Source organism: Eleutherodactylus coqui, chromosome 6, assembly GCF_035609145.1.
Source record: "Eleutherodactylus coqui strain aEleCoq1 chromosome 6, aEleCoq1.hap1, whole genome shotgun sequence".
Lineage (NCBI taxonomy): Eukaryota > Metazoa > Chordata > Amphibia > Anura > Eleutherodactylidae > Eleutherodactylus > Eleutherodactylus coqui.
In genome coordinates this window covers 105,239,555-105,257,203 of record NC_089842.1, presented here as the reverse complement: position 1 = coordinate 105,257,203, position 17,649 = coordinate 105,239,555, and the positions used below count along the sequence as shown (strand labels likewise).

The window sequence follows — 17,649 nt, the reverse complement described above, 5'->3', positions numbered from 1 at the left end:
AATCTGTAGCATTTCTACAACATGTAAACATGCACTTAGGTTAAAAAAAAACCCACCAAACACTAGAATAATGTAGTTGCATAAATATGCACACCCTAAAACTAACACTTTGTTGAAGTACTCCCTGACTTTTTAACAGCATTCGGTCTTTTTGGGTCGGTGTCTATTAGCATTGCACATCTTGACTTGGCAATTTTTGTCCACTCTTCCTTGCAAAAGCGTTCCAAATCTGTCAGATTGCAAGGCCATCTCATGTGTAGCGCCCTCTTCAGGTTAACCCACTGATTTTAAATGATATTCAGGTCTGGGCTCTGGCTGGGCCATTCCAAAACTCTGATCTTCTGGCAAAGCCATTCTTTTGTTAATCTTGAGGTATGCTTTAGGTTGTTGTCCTACTGAAAGTTGAAATTCCTCTTTATCTGCAGCTTTTTAGCAGAGGTCTGAAGGTTTTGAGCCAAAATGGACTGATATTTGGAACTGTTCATAATTCCCTCCACCTTGACCAAAGCTCCAGTTCCAGCAGCAGAAAAACAGCCCTAAAGTATAATGCTGCCTCCACGATCTTCACTGGGGGCGTGGTGTTCATTTGGCTTTGCACCAAACATACCTTTTGGAATTACGGCCAAAAAGTCCAACCATGGTCTCCTCAGACCAGAACACGTTCTTCCACATACTTTTGGCAGACATACGTTTTGGCAAAATATAGCCGGACTTGCATGTTTTTCTTCAGACATATGCAGAATGAAGGAGATGGTTATCACAAGCACTACACAACCATCACTTGCCAGAAATTCCTACAGCTCCTTTAGAGCAAAGTCGGACAAGTGTTTTTTTGTGCGCGGCTATGTGCGCAAAAGAAAGCGCGTCTGATAGAACCATTGGTTCCCCTTGGTGTTTTCACATGTCAGTCTTTTACAGGCGCAAAATCTTTGCACCTGCAAAAGATAGGACATGCATGCAGTGGCAAGGTCTGTACTGCGCATAAAGATTCCCTGTGGGGAGTCCCCCCATCACTGAATACTGTGACAGCACTGTCACAGTGTTCAGTGATGATGGGACTCTTTGCGGGGACAGAAGAATCCCCTTCCACAGCTGTGGCAGAGGATGGCGATTTTCTCCCATTGCTTTCAGTGGACCAGCGCTGCAGCCGGCCCCATTTAAAAAAATGGGACACAGGCAACCCCCACAGTGATTTTCGGGGAAGGGCTTGAAATATAGGCCCTGCCCCGAAAATCATTCCTAGCATGTGTAAAAAATAAAAAATATACTGTATATACATCACCTCTCCGCCGCTGTGCAGTTCCAGCGGTCAGCCAATCACAGGCAGCGCTCATTCATTGAATTTAATGCCAGCCAGAAGACGCGACGGAGAGGTGATGTATATATATTTTTTTAGTTTTTACAGCAGCTAGGGATGATTTTCAGGGAAGGGCTTATATTTCAAGCCCTTCCCTGAAAATCACTGCAGGGGTTGCCTGCATCCCATTGCCTTCAATGGGGCGGGCTGCAGTAGTGCCGGCCCCATTGAAAGCAATTGGCATGGAGCTTCGCTTACGTGCATTTTTAGAATGCGTAGAGCAAAAAAAACCCACTCATCTGATTGAGCACTCAATTTTGCTGTTGGCATCTTGGAGGCTTTACAGGCAAATTTTCTTTCAGTCTTTTCACCAGTTTTGCAGGACATCCAGTTCCTGGTAATGTCACTGTTGTGTCAAATTTAATCCACTTCTTGGGGACTGTCTTCACTGTGTTCCATGGTAGATGTAATGCCTTGGAGCTCTTTTGTTCCCCTTCTCCTGACTGATACCTTTCAACAATCAGATCCCTTTGATGTGCTGTGAGGTCTTCAAGAAAATGTCAGGAAAATCCTCCTAGAAGAGCTGAACTTTATATGGGGTAAATCAGAATCCCTGTATATAATGGCAGCGGAGTGCTGACTACTACTTATCATGGGTTTAAATGTGATTGGCTGATTCTGAACACAACCACATACCCGAATATAAGTGGGTGCTCACACTTATACAACCACATTATTTGAGTTTTGCTTTATTTTTCCACCCTAAGGCCTCCTGCAGACGGGCGGAATTTCCCGCGGAATTTCCGCCCCTGGAATCTGCCATAGGATTGCGTTAACAAACGCAATCCTATACTGACTGCCGCGATTTGGCCGCGTGAAATCTCACGCAGCAAATAAATCGCGGCATGCTCTATTTCAGAAACGTCACTCACTGGCCGCCGACTCCGCTCTGCGCATGCGCCGGCTGCCCGGCAGCCGGCACATGAAAGAGCTGGGGCTGCGGGAGAAGGTGAGTGTCACGCTGCTCTCTGCAGATGCTCGGGTCGGGTCCCGTTGCGAGAATTCTCGCAGCCGGTTCCGACCCGGCCATCTGCAGGTGGCCTAAATGACTTCAGCTTGCTTTTCAATGGAATTGTACAGATAACGGGTCACACTAAGGGCTCAGTCACATGGGCGCCAATCTGCCTGTGTTTCTGTACGATAAGACGACCGCACTGCTGGTGTGGACGACTCCCCGCACCACCCGGAAGATAGAACACATGGCCGGCAATGGAGCCGGTCAAGCAGAGAGTCGTCCGCATGCGGTGCGGCCGTCTTATTGTACAGAAATGCGGATCAGCGCCTGTGTGACTGAGCCCTGAAGGTGGAAATAAGTCTAAAATGATTCATCTTAATCAGATTCTTTAACATGACAAAAGCCTGGCATTTTAACAGGGGCATGTAGACTTTTTATATCCACTGTATATAGAGTCTGATTAACAGATCAACTTTGGATATTCATGTGTCTCTATGCATGGTTACTTTAGATCAATCAAATCCACTACGTATCTAAAACAGTATACCCAGTAGGGTCAAATTACTATATAAAACACAATGAAAATAACTATTTCATTAATAGCAGCTTGCTGATGGTTTCCAGGTGCAAACAAGAGATGTAGAAATAATTTGAATATATAAGCAAAAGAAAATGAAGATATCATGTACAGATGCTTGATTTTATATTTGCCTATATATGACCAACGTGTAGTCAAAGGTGGTGCAGCACTTTAAAGCATAGCATTCATCAAAATAAAAAAAATTGAGGGGCTTTGTAACTACATTACATTACCGTGAACTAACCCAGAGTTACATTCTGTATTATACTCCAGAGCTGCATTCAACTTCAAGGCCAGTGTTTCCTAACTCCAGTCCTCAGGGACCCCCAACAGGTCATGTTTTCAGGATATCCTATAGTAAGAACACCTGTGGTAATGTCTGAGGCACCAACAATAATTACATCATTACCTGTGCAACACTGAGGAAATCCTGAAAACATGACCTGTTGGGGGTCCCTGAGGACTGGAGTTGGGAAACACTGGTCTAGGGTGACGTCACATCGTGACGTTTTCTTGGCAGACTATTTTTGCTGGTGGTTTGCCATTGCCTTCCCCAGTCATCTTTTACCCTGAGTCAACCTTGAGCCGGCTACTTGTATCAAGCGGTGATTAAACCCGCAACCCTGCTGCCTTAACACTCTGCGCCACACGAGGCTCTTGTGCCATGAGATTCTTGTTTAGGGCCCAATGCCCATGGGTGGAATTGAATTGCGGAATCTGAGCGAGGCACCTGCGCAGACGATCCACAGTTCAAGACAATCATAGGCACCCGCAGCTAAATTTAGGCAAGCAGATTTGATTTGTGAACCTTTTGATCCGGAAAACAAATCGCAGCATGCTCCATTTTGCTGCGGGTCCTGCACAGACAGCTTCCATTGAAGTCAATAGAAGCTGTCCGATTCCACGGCCCGCCTGCAGCTGACACTGCAGACAGGCCGTGAATACCACGGGAAAGCAGGAGATTTTTTAAAAAAATCCTCCACTGCACATGTGCGGCAGCACGCTGGCCAGGGCATCTGCCCATGTCCGCAGTGGAGAAGATGAAAGACCCACATAGTCACGCAGAAGATCCTGACAGGTAAGTAATGTCCTCTTGCCGCAGGCAGGGTGGGATTCCGCTGCGGGCTCCTGATGGGGAATCCAACCTGCCCGTGGACATGAGGCCTTAGTGTACACACAAGTGAGTGACATCACCAATAGTTGTTCGTACAGAATGTTTAGACACGCAGATCATCGCTGAGAGTTCTTATGAGTGGGGAGTGTTCAGACGTAATGAAAAGTGAACGAATCAGCATGAAACGGCAAGAGAAAAGTGCACAATGGCTTTGCATTTAGACATAATGATTATTGCGCAACAATCGTTACGTGTATATGGGCCATAAGGGTGCTTTTACAATTAATGGTCAAAAAGAAAAAAAAAATGCTGTCTCATTCTAATTTGACAACGACTGAATGATAAAAGGTAATTCATTCGCTTATCATTCATTGTTCATTTCATGCAAACATAAGATTCATCATTGACTTGTTCGTTAATCATTCGTTTAAAACACTGATCGTTCAGTCGTTCTCGTTAACTGGTACAGTGAATTGAATGACTGAACGATCCTGTTAAAAAAAAAAAAGGCAATTTATCTTTGTGTTTAAACTCACTGCTCAAGCAAATCAGCAAACTGCGTCATCGTTTGCTTGTTCGCTCGGGCGAATGATTTCTCGCATGTGTAAAAGTAACCTTACAGTAAGCATGTGCTCTGTGCAGGCACCAAACAGGCAGGGATTAGTGAAGGATTTCAGCTCTGAAGCCTGTAGAATTGTGAATGCAGCTCTGGACTATAACACAGGATGTAACTAGCAGTACCAGGTAAGTAATATATTTACGAAGTTCAGTTGTTACACTATTGCATGGCTGATATAATGTTACAAGTATTATTTACAGTACTGTCAGCACTTTTAGCAGATTTTGTGCAGAAAAGTAACTCAAACAAAGGTAAACAGTTTTCTAGTTAGCTTCAGTTTGTGTTTGATAATGTAGCAAGTAGGGGTGAATTGAGAGAGATGTGGCTCCTGGGCATTAAGGGTTACAGGCCCCTTATCAATCACAATGGCAATAATACACTTGTTTTGGGGTTGTTAAAATGCATTTGAGGAACACTTATCACTTCCACTTTGTGGGCCCCATAAGGAGGGTTCTAACAGAACAAGGGGCTGTGGGACCCCACTGGCCATGGACCCTCAATGCTGTCCTAATGCCCAAATACTTCTTCCACCTCTGGTAAAAGGGATTCGATTTTGTATAATCTCCTGAAAAGAACTTGAACCGATCCAAGAGCCTTGTGGATCTGCTGTTTTGCCACCAGAGCCCCCTGAATCTTAGGAGGCCGGAGATCTTTACCCCCAATATTTCTCGCAATGCTTATAGCTAATGAAAAACAACTCCATCGGGACACAGCTAGCTATGGATCTACATCTATGCGTTAGACTAGAGAGCAGATGAGTAAAGAGGGGAATATGAAGTCCAGTACTTACTCTTTCTTTGCCTGAGAGCTTTCACTTCTAAAAAGGCAGAGACGGGCACAATGGATGCACACAGGGAAAACCGTAGTGAACAGGATTGGCATGCAAGTCAGTAATGAGTGCGGACGGAAGAGATGAAGGGAAGCATGATTGAGTCGGTTTGAAAAGAAACGAATGAGAAGACAAAGAAGGGGGGCAAGACCAGTCACATGGAACAGCGTGGGGGATGAGAAGAAAAAGAGTGAAAAATAACAGTTAGAGAGGAAGAAGACTGAAGAATTAAAGGGGTTTTCCAAGACCTAAAAGAAAAAAGTTAAAAGGGCTTAAAATGTACCTATGCCCGTTCCTCCCCATCCAGTGCTGCAACCCCGCTAATGGCCACACGGAACCGTGAAGAGGCAGCGGGCAGTCACATGCCGTTCATTGTGCACGTGACCACTCAACCACTCACAGCCTTCAACGGCCATAGAAGAATGACCGCTAACGCCGGTGAGTGGCTGAGTGGTCACATGCACAATGAACGACACATGACCGCCTGCTGCATCTTCAGGGTTCCGTGTGGCTGGCATCGGGGCTGCCGCACTGGACAGGGAGCCATAGGGATAGGTAAATTTTAAGTCCCTTCATCTTTTTTTAGGTCTTGAAAAACCCCTTTAAGAGAGAAAAATGATTAATGTGAACGTTCACCTTCAATAGATCCAAACTTCTTTGCTGATAGTTACTTAACATATCTCTATAGCAGTCAGCTTTTTTTCTTACTCAGGGCTCCAAATTTCCTTTACAGACATAGAGTTAAATGCTAGCATTCTTGCTGCTTGCAGTCATTACTAATGGGAGCTAAGGAGTTTACTGTATATGATGTATACATTGAAATCAATAATAACACTGTCTGCAGTAAGCTGCTTGGCTCCCTCTAGTGGTTGCTGCAGGCTGCCAGATTTTTTTACAATATCTCTTACAATGGCTGTACCAAATTTGCAATTTATCCCCTGTGACCTCTGCTGATCTCAAAAACAGGGGTCCTGTGTCCCCCATGCTCCTCACTACGAGGTTACTCCCCCCACCCCCACATAGTGACGAGAGGACTGAATAGGGTGCTGGTCGCGCAAGCACACCAGTGCTCCACTCACTGTTAATGGGACTACCAAGATACCCAAGCAGTACCCGTTTGGGTATTTCTGTCAGCCCCATTAAAATGAATGTGGCACTGATCCCGCATGCTCAGCCAGTGCTCCGTTCATAGTAATGTCACTGCAGAGTGAGAAGCAACCCCCGCACTGACAGTCAGAGTGGGACATGGGATTCCCGTTCAGGAGATCAGCGGGGGTGTCAGCTGTGAGACCCACACTAATCAGCAAGTTATCCCCTATCCCGTGGCTAGCAGATAACTTGCAATTTTTGTACAACCCCTTTAAATCTACATTTATGCAATAGATCTAAAGCCCCGTATGTAAAAAAAAAAAAAATTAAACCATGATTGATATAAAATATAAAAAAAATTAGTACAGAATTCTGGATGAAAAAATTGGAAATTAGATTGTTTTTGTGCCATAAAGTTACCCATTCTGTAGACCACTGCTTTCATATAGTTTGCAGGTACTAAGACTGGCAATGTGCTTTGCAAGGCTGAATTGTGTCGGAGTCCAACCAAGAGAACATTTATATCATTGATCGCCGACCTCTGGGTCTCCAGCTGTTCTGAAACTACAACTCTTATCATGCCCTGGAAGCAAAAGGTCATAGACATGCTACGAGTTATAGATCTGGAACAAGTGGCAGACCACTGATCGAGATTGAGCTTTCATACTCTTACTGGGTAATTAGCTTGGACCTGATGTGTATTTAACCCTTTCCAATCCACTGTCTGACGTCTAAAGACATTATGATTTAAGGCTGTACAGCTCCGATGCTGGAAGACGTCCGTCAAGGTTCTTTTACTGTATATTGCCAGCCTCTCTGCTGTCGGAGCCTATCCAATGTTTCACCTCATGCAGTACTGGCTTTAGCCTGCAGATAGTGCCGTTGTATAACGGCAGAAAAAGAGTAAGCCCCCTAGGAAAACCAGGATATAAATTGGATTGGGAAATGTGAATGGTGACAATTATCTTTCTTTTTTGAAAATAACAGGTTGCCACAGCCCTGCCCATATGACAAACCTTAGTTAATATCAACACGTTAAATGTACAACTATGAATAAAGGAGTCAATGTCTTCAGATTAACCCCTCTACATTTTAATATAATTCGAACCATGTGTGTCCTGTAAAACAAGCCCTTTAATTGTTTATAGGAGTTTACTGACTTTATGCAAATAAAGTTTTGAGAGGTTGTCCTATCTGGCTAAGTCATTCTATAAATGATGCGCCGCTGGCGATCAGATGATTGTCATGGGTCCAGCAGTAAAAACCCTTCATGATCAGCTAATATTAGCAGTCAAAGCTGCGGGTGACCATATACTATTTCTGAGAAGAAATCTGGTATCACATGCACATATTCAAATGAATGGCCAAACATGTGATAAATGGTTGCACTGAGCCCTCTGGGGTGGGAGTGGAACCACCCTCTATGAAGTGGAGAAATAGAACAAATCCTTCAGTCAATGTTCCAAAATAATTTGTGTTTCACTTCCAGACCATTTGAAGATTTCTGTAATTGTAGCCAGTCTAAATAATTGTCTTTGACCTACTTACAGCAGTAGCACAACATTGAAGTTACAATGAATCAATGCAGTTAAAGGGTTATCCATTTAAAAACTTCTGGTTTCAAGGCCAGCCATTTGCCCATAGTTCTTCACTGTACTATAATCACAATGTACTATAATCACAATGAAAGAGGAAGTCTGATTATTCCCTGTATGTCACTGTTTTGCTTTCTTTCAAGCCTTATCCCCCTCAACACAGCCTGAATCCTTTCATCTGTAGTGGCCTAAAGTTAATAGAAGTTTCCAGAATGTGCTTGAATGATCTATGTTTGTTCTGTGCTTTTGTAATGTCCTTGTTTTTCTTATAGTATGAATCAGCATTTTTGCAGCACCACAAGGGTTAACTGTCTGGGTATGTCTGGAAGTTGTATCCGTTTGTGTGTATTGTTTGTTGGTCACGTGGTTGTGCTTGATATTTGAAATTGCAAGGTGGGAGTGAAGAGGAGTGAAGTGTAGTGGAGAGTAGTGTGGTTGGCCTGTGAGTGTTCGGAGTAGAGGGAATCTGCCTGCATACAGACACCATTGGTCTGTGTGTGGTGAAAATGGAAGAGGCCGAGAGATGGTTGGATGTGCGGCCTATGCTGATCAATCTAAGTGCCTACAGGATAAACGTCGAGTATTGAGAGGAAGAGGAGGCGCTCTTATGCGAGTGTTCATGGAGTAAGCGTGAGCTAGTTGGTGTTGAGAGAATTTATACCGGGAGAGAAACAAGACACAGATAACTGGGACTGTGGCCTTTGTGGGAGTGCCCTATGAACCTCCACCGCTATTACACTAAATCTATTGTAAGACTGTTCATTGGATTTTCTACGTTCAGTAAAGCGGACATCATCAACTATTTCCGGTGTGTCCAGAAAAGTGCTTATTCTGTGTGGAAGAAAGAAACGGTGGCGTCACCCATGACAACCTTGGACTTACAGGTAACTTTTTCTGTCAACTCCTTTTGAGATGTGAACAGGTCCCAGGTTACCCGTATCTGGGGAGGGGACGGTAGAGCCACTGTGACAAGTGAGCATCTATAACCCCCACTGTCTCCTTGGCAGATGCTGCAGGGATGAGTTTTTGGCATCACGAACAGGATAAAACGCCTCTGTGCCACATGTACATGGTAGCGAGTGATACTGCACCGAAGTCAAGTTTCCTGGCAAGAAAGAAACCCTGTGAGCCATCCATAAGGACAAGGTTTGACCAGCTATAGAAATGCAGAGAAAAAGTGATGATGTTCAACCTGCATATGTATCTCTGATGCGGCATCGTACAAAGACTGTATTGTATTACTATATAAAGTAGAGTTACCCTCATTGCATTTTATTCAGGAAAATGAGGAGAAAAGACTGGACTGTTTGGCGCCCAACCTTCTTCTTCCTGTGCACTACATATGCCCGCAAAATTTTCCAGCCACTTTGTTCCAACCATAGCTAAGGAAAAAGTAGGGGGAGACAGCCCCACAGCAGAACAGCATAGCATTGAGTGCCGCCCAGGGGAGGAGTGGAGCAGTCTGGTGAGTTTGCCACAGGAAGTTTCTTCAGAGTGAGAATTCTCCTGTGCACAGGATGTCCGCCAGTGCTTACAGAGCTGTACCTGCAGGTTACATGCCTTGCCCACCGAGATTTTATAGGGGTGACGGGCTGGACCTGCTAGGACTGTGCCCTACAATTTCTCCATCTAGGAAGGAAAGACTTCAAGAAACAGTAAACCCTGTTGCTACCCCGGAGGGTGAGAAACATGTTGCCTCTATTTCCAGCCGCAAGTTCTCACCTGTTGTTCAGGCCACCAGAGTCAGTTCTTCTATAATACTGGCTGAACGTGATGCATCTCGAATTTCTCCTGCTTCGGGAAAAAGGGCCCGAACTTTTCATAAATTTATGACTCCTGAGGGGGTTGAAGAATTCCTGTACCCTCCATTGATTCTCATCAACAAAGACAATGTAGAGGCTAAGGACTCATTGCTTCCATTTCTAATCCTCATGTGAAGGAATATGGGGACTCCAATTTTATCTTCAACTTCATTTTTGTGGATGTCCGGAAAGAGAAGCCACCAGAAAGACCTGGTGGAAACCATTAGACTTTTCTGCAATTCCTAGGGGATCAAAGGGACGTTTACGGAACTCTAACCCGTTGAACTTAACAGCCCCACGGCGGCAGTCGCCTGACTGTTCTAAGCCAGTCCGAGAAGGAGAGGACTGCACCACAGAGGATGACGAAGTAAATGCTTATTTGAGAGCTAGTCCCTCATTGGGCTCGTCAGTGGGAATCAGATCCTGGGAGAGCGATGTCACCCCTACTGAATTTTCTACAGATTCCGAAGCAGAGGAGCCCAGTAAACATTTGTCTCGTAAGACATGGTGTTAGCCCTGAACTTTTGTGGACTTCATGTTTCCGTACTTTGATTTTTCCCTTGTCACGGGGGCACTTAGCAGACTTCCTCCCGGGGGGACACATGTAGCCAAGGCCAGGGCAGCGCTAGGCCTCTTCCGGACACCCCCGGCATGGGGATGCCCAATAAACAGGGTAACAGGTGTAGAAGGATTTGTCACGGGTGATGCGACCGTTCCTATACCCCACGGCATGACCATTGGCGGGGAAAATAAATTAGCCACAGACAGTTTAAGTATCGCATGTCCCTGGGAACAGTCAGGGCCTGGAAATAACTTTACTGGAAATTTCAGCAATACAAGGCACAAATTCAACAGACACACTAGTGCAGGTAAGGCAGAAGATTTGAGGTCAGGGAAGAAACTCAGGATGATACCGGTCCTGCAGTCCAAGTTATCTGTCAGGTACTGCTCCTGGACGGTGAACACTCCAGAGGAGGATAAGGGTAAGGTCACTCCACAGACTCTTGGTCAGACAAGTAGCTGCACCGGCGGTCCCAGACTTCAGGACACGCGGACGTGCAACACAGACAATTGAGTACCTCTGCAATAGGCCTTGACGGACTGGACTTGCTCTCTGCTCACTCTCTCTTTGGGGCTCACTTACAATCCATGGAGGTCCTTGCACTCGGGAAACCTCTCCTCTTCTTCCATCTTCAACACATGAGGGCTGAAGGTGCCCCCATGTGCCTCTGTGTTAGGTGGAAACCAAGATGGAACACAGGTTGAAGACCCGGAACCAAACTCTCAGTCACTCACATTTATAATCTCTCTCATACCCTGTGATAGGATAGAATTGATACATTCACAGGCAGACAGCAGACATTATGGAGGGGGCCAGGAAAGCATGTACTGGGCCACTATAGATATATATCAGAGAATACTCCAGACTTGACATAAGCAGGCTAACTATTAGATCATATTTACATGGGTGATTTCTTCTCACAAGTTCCGTCCAATTGCAATATAGACTGAACGCATGAGAAAATGATCCATTCTATATTATATGTTTATACACATGAGCGATTTCTCTCTTGGACGGAGAGTCTGAGATAGAAAAATCTCAGAATGTCTTTTGGGTAACATTGCCCATTATTCTTAATGTGAGTAAAAAATAAATAAATAAATAAAAATCGCACTAGCATGCAGATGTGATTTTCATGCAAGTGTGATTTAATTTTTATTTTAGTAGCCTTACTATTTACCATACCGACCTATGATTTTGTACATTTCCATTCATTGACATGTATATGAGCATCTGGGCTACAACTAAAGCAACATATTTGCAAAAGCAACCCTTTATGGCCTAGGGAAATTTAGTTTATCACAACTATAACGTGTCCTCTAAGTTTTGTTATGGGAGCAAATTTTTTTCTTTTCGGAAACACTGAGATTCCGTGACCACAGGGTACCGATAGATAAAATTGCTGACTTAATAAGTTCATGAGAATCCATTTAAGTATATGTCCTCATGGAATGTCATTCGCTGTGAAAACAACCTGCTGTTGATGCGCCACAGATCGTCTGGCAAAATTCGTTACGGATTCTCAGCAAAACATGCATATAGTACATGTGGATTTTGCTCCGGCTTCTGCTGCGGAATGCTACCTGCTTTTTGAAAGGGGAGAAATCTGCAGTGAAAATCTGTAGCGTAAACTTATATGCTGCAGATTTCAAATCCATATTGCAGGTCAATTTCTGCACGGATTTTCAAATTTGATTCATTTTCCTAATACTGTAGCATGCTGTGGATTTTTCAAAAGCATTGCTAAAAATCTGCATCATATCCTCTCCTTGAATTTAACATCAATGACGTATCCTTTTGCGGGTTCTAAATGGCACAGTGCCACTCTTGTCCATGTGGCTTTAGCTGCTAATACAACGTAGGCCTTATTCACAGGACCGAATATACGCAGCTATTCTGCTGCGTCCAAAAATCGCGACCATTTGAAGCATTGGATTCCAATGTATTCATTTAGATGAGCGATTTTTAGCCTCGTAAAAAAAAAATTGCGCTGTCAAAAACATCGGCGGCCTTTTTCAGTCACTGATTTTATAAGCTGCGTCTAAAGATAAGTCTTGCCCTATTTTTGGCCAATATACACTGGAAGCTCCCATAGACTCCTATGAGAGCCTAAAAAAAGGGGAGGGAGTTTAGCTGCATCCAACACTGGGAAAAGAAGACAGCTGGCTTTATTTAAGCATTAGCAGCCATTCCGGGGATTTCTGCGCTGCAGCATATTTTTTTGCCGATATGCTGCAGCTGCCCATGTAAATAGCAGAAAATACGTGGCTAAAGATTGGGACTCAATTGCGGCTATTTTTCATGCATGCGATTTCTCAGCACGTATGGCCGAACGTAAAACCACATACGGTCACGTGAAAGAGACCTAAGTCACAGATCAGAGACATTCACTTGAATCTGGCTCAGCTATAATAATAGACACAGCTACATAGATATGGATGATGATGTGACCTGGGCTGGAGTCCCCTGCAAATGTGTCAACTCCTTCACACTGCTAGGGAGGTCAAACCCCTTCCATCACATATTCATAGCCTATGCTAAGATCAGGAACGCATCTTTAATATCAGCAAATCCCTACAGGGAGATTGTTGGACAGAGCTAGCATCCAAAATGTTTCCATTTTATTGAAAACATATTACGCAGATCTATGCCAAACTAAATTTCTTGTATCCTTTGGAATTTATTTTACTACTACCATACTATACTGGCAATAAGACCCAATACTAGATACAGTCTCTAGAGGCAGCTTGCAGGAAAAATCAATCTAGTAATTGAAAGCAGCACAAAGAAACTTACAATCAAATAAACTACTATGTGAAGACAGACAAAAAACGTTTGGTTAAAGAGCAACTGTAATAGTTCACTATAAACATTTATGCCTATTCATATTCTTTCCTTAGAGGGCAGTGCTACAGCAGTTAGTGAGGTTCTTCACACACTTTTTGGCAACTCATGCAAAGTTATTACTCAGCAGAGGGCGACAACGAGCACAAGAGGAAGCTCCTCCCAAGTGAACAAGAACTTAACGTCCCAGCTCTAACTGATTCAAAGTGGAAAGAGGATTCAGAAGAACAACAAATATGTAACATAAACTATTTTTTTTACTTTGTGATACATAAACTTTTTTGTACAAGTGATGTTAAAACTTGTAGTGTCCATTTTTGCACCCAAATATTTTTTGACTCTCAAGAAATTTAATTGTAATTTCATACATTTCATAATAATTGTGTTTCTACAGTGGTTGGTAGTATAATCCTGTAGTCTTGCATTCTCATAATTTCTACTTGTGCTAGCTGCCCTATTTTGTGCTAACATGCACTTGGGAAATTATCAGAAGTAGAGGAATGTGACTGCAGTATCAAACTACACAGTTTGTTTGCAGGTACCATGGCAATCCAAATCCCTTATCCCTTATCTTATCGGTGATGGTGGGCTTACTGAGATATCCACAGATCATGAGAAAGGGGGTCTCATATCCCCATTATAAGTGGAACGGCTCGATCATGCACACTGTTGCTCCATTCATCTCTATGGGGTTGCTGAAGAGCAACTGTACAGCAGTCCCATAAAGATGAATGGAGCAGCAGTGTGTATGCTCAACTGCCGCTCTATTCATATATGGGAACACAGGACACTATTCACTTGATTGGTGGAGGTCTCATCAGTTGGACACCCACCAATCAGACACTTATCCCTTATTAACAAGATAGCGGATAAGTTTAAAACTTGGTTCAACCTCTTAAACATAGCCTTTAAATTGTTCTTTGAAGGGACACTATTAACAAACATACACAAAGACTACACCAGAATAAAGAAAATCACACAATATGATAAGGAAACTTTGAAAATGACTAATGTATAACATCAACCAGCCTCCAAAGCGGAATGATTTATTCAAAAACTTACTTCCTGTAGAGTTGGAAGAGCGTCGCTGCATGGAGCTTGAGACAGAAGCCTCTGTTGGCAGGGGAGGTGGAGGCGGTGGGTAACACAAGTTTTCTGGAAGAGGTGGGGGAATTGGAGGTGGTGGTATATTCCCCATGGGTTTCTTATCGGAGGCATTACCATTGTGCACGCTTTCATTTGAGAGAAGAGAACCCTTCAATAAAGAAAGTATCAATCACATTGACAGTTTAGTACATAGACATAGACATTAATTACATACATACCAAAATGTAACATTTATTTTTGCATGGCCCAAAAATGTGATCATAAAACCACATAATAAAGAACTCTGTCTTCAACTAATTGTCCACAACTGTGGTAGATATAGATTAGACATTAAACCTGGGAGTTCAAGGTATGAGAAAAGTTCCTTGCTTTGGTAGACACATAACTTGAAGCTCTTGAGCTTGTGTCGGTTTTAATACTGTTGCCATCTCATGAAGAAATGGGATCTTTGGCTACCTTCAAGCAGATAGGTAAAGTCCCCTAGTGAAAGCACCGAGTCATGACCGACTCCTCGGGTGACAACATATCGTGACATTTTCTTGGCAGACTATTTTTGCGGGGTGGTATGCCATTGCCTTCCCCAGTCATCTTTTTACCCCCAGCAAGCTGGGTACTCATTTTACCGACCTCGTAAGGATGGAAGGCTGAGTCAACCTTGAGCCAGGACCAAGGTGCAACTGTTACCTTCTCACCTACGATAGCTATGCTAGGTTCACTGTCTGAATTCTGAGGTTCTTTACACAAAGAAGGTATAGGCAGAAATCTTCAGATGTCTTCGTGCAAATTTTTGAAATTGGCATTTCTTCTTTGTCTTGTTCTATTAATCTTGCATAGCTTAGCTGTGATTCTATAGCTGCTCTGACAGAACCAACCATGTCTGTTCAGATTTCTCCATTCATTGTTTTCCGTCAATCTTAAACACTTTATGGTGTTTATCAAAAAATACTTTTCCATAAAATCTTTTGAAAATATACCTATTGTTCAACAACGTACCTCCTCACTGTGCGCCATCCTTCTGTGGTCTGGTGGTGCTTCTGAAGTGTTCTGCCCTAGGTACTTATAGTAATCCCCAGTGCTGGGCTTTTTATTGAAGTTCCTTGACTTCCTGCAGGAATCAGCCCTTCGAAGCCCTTCTGGACTGCCTTCACGTGACGTCAACTATAATAAAACAAGACACAGCTGATAAGCTTGTATGACTTAAAACACCTGAGATGATGTACCATGTCCAGATATAAAGTTCATGCCAATAAGTCAACTAGGAATGCAAAATCCCTACAGTAGAATTTATCATTAACTTTAACTATACTAGCCCATCAGTTATACCAGAAAATATTTAGATTGTCAACTATTAGATAAGATTTTGACATCTCTACCAGTTTTCCAGGTATACACATTCTTATATGCCTAGGTCAACATAAAGGGCACTTTAGGCAGTCAAGAAGGATACTCTGACAATAAGCTGATCACAGGGTGTGCCGCTTCTGGTACCCATATCTTTCACTGGAATCTGTGTGGAAAACTGAAAGCAAGTGTACAATTTTCCTGCACTGCCTCCACAGGAGCAATAAAGCATTACATAGTTTCTACTCAAAGCAATTGACTCTCCATGTAATGTTAGATCCATGAAATGCTGGGTTATCCAGAGACAGGAATATTTTTCTTGATCTGTTCTGTGCTTTGGCTAATAGCCAAGGATACTAAGTAAGACTAAATGCACACCCACAACCAACGCCCACAACTTGATTGGCTGGGCAGGAGAATGGATGCCCATCATCTTCCCTCCTGCCTCGTGTCACTCCCCCCTCCGCCGCTCTCCCTTGTCCCCTTTCCAGCTCCTGCGTTGTCAGTCTCCTCGCTGCCGTCACATATTGCAGCCATTATGCGAGGCCGGCCGGCAAGGAGACTGACAGAGGCTGACCAACTGCACCAGAGCAGGGAGGGGAGAAGGCAGAGCGCCAGGGCCAGTGACAGGTGAGGGGATGGAAGCCTGTAAGCGGTGGACACATTGCAGCTCTGATGAGAGGCTGGCGGGGACAGTCTCAATGGGGAATGCACTGTGCTGGAGCCAGTAGGCGACAACTTCCAGGAGGGAGAGATGATGTTACAGTGGCGGAGATGGAATGGCGGGGAAGGGGGGGGGGATGGGCAAGAATGACAGTGCCGAAGGCAGGAGGGGAGATGGCAAAGCGCACGGGAGAGCTGAAGCCGGCTAGGGAATAATGGGAGAGCAGCAAGAAAAGTCATTTACAGGGTTGCCAGCAGCGAGAGTGCACATAGCACCCAGGCAGGGGGAGAGTGACAGGGTCGGCAGGAGCGGAGATGGGATGTTGCATCCGGGAAGATAATGGGCACCCATTCATCAAGTTGTGGGCATTGTCTGTGGGCATGCATTTTGTCTCCACCAATTCTTCTGGTGGAGACAAGATACACCAGTACCCTAAGTGAGAGAGGTCAGAATGGCTTAATAGCATATTTTAGAATGTGTTTTCAAAAACAGACATCCACTTTAATAGGAAGGTATTAAGTCATTTATTTTTTAAAACTGACAAGCAAAGGAAACCAGCGACCTTTGAAGGAGTTCAAAATACACATCAAGAACACAAAACTCCAAATAGATTGCACCTTTGAAGGAATTAAAGATATGGGTGCAGAACCTTAGGTTATCACATAAAGTAAATAATCAATTACATCCATCTCTGTATCTCATCATAATAAAAAAGTAGTAAGGAAGACAGTGATTTCACACATAATTTCACATAGTGTCTTGGACTTGGTTCATACCCAACAATACACTTTAAATTTAACGCGTACTTAGCTTTTCTGACAACTTCTGATCATTTAATGATATCTGTGTGTGTCTCATCATACTTTTGTTAAAAACTCTTCTTTTACCACTGTGAATCAAAGCTAAAGTGCAGTCCCTCTGCAATTCACTGCCTGTTGTTAGACAGTCTGGTTCTCTCTGGGTTTTTTTAGCTGTGGGAGAGGGACTGTCTTCACAGGCTTAGCTTCCCTGTACTAATACTGCTCTCAGATCTGCAGTCAGTGTGTATACAATCTCTGCCTCTCCTGATGTTATATCTACCTGACCTGTTATGTGCACTTATATTTTCGTTGTAGGCAAAGCAGCATAATTCTTATTGAATTGATCTTTTTTAGCTGCTTTAATAGCTCTTACGTGTTTGCATGGTTATGT

General features: G+C 43.6%; 1 protein-coding gene across 1 annotated transcript in view; it reads right to left on the bottom strand.

Annotated features, from left to right (window-relative positions):
- ESPN (espin) overlaps positions 1-17,649 on the bottom strand; it is a 185,066-nt gene that overhangs the window by 39,378 nt on the left and 128,039 nt on the right. Inside the window, exons 8-9 of the mRNA XM_066607334.1 lie at positions 15,447-15,611; positions 14,409-14,601 (exon numbers count right to left, since the gene is read on the bottom strand). Of these exons, the coding sequence (XP_066463431.1) occupies positions 14,409-14,601; positions 15,447-15,611 (358 nt within the window). The remainder of the gene's footprint in view (positions 1-14,408; positions 14,602-15,446; positions 15,612-17,649) is intronic.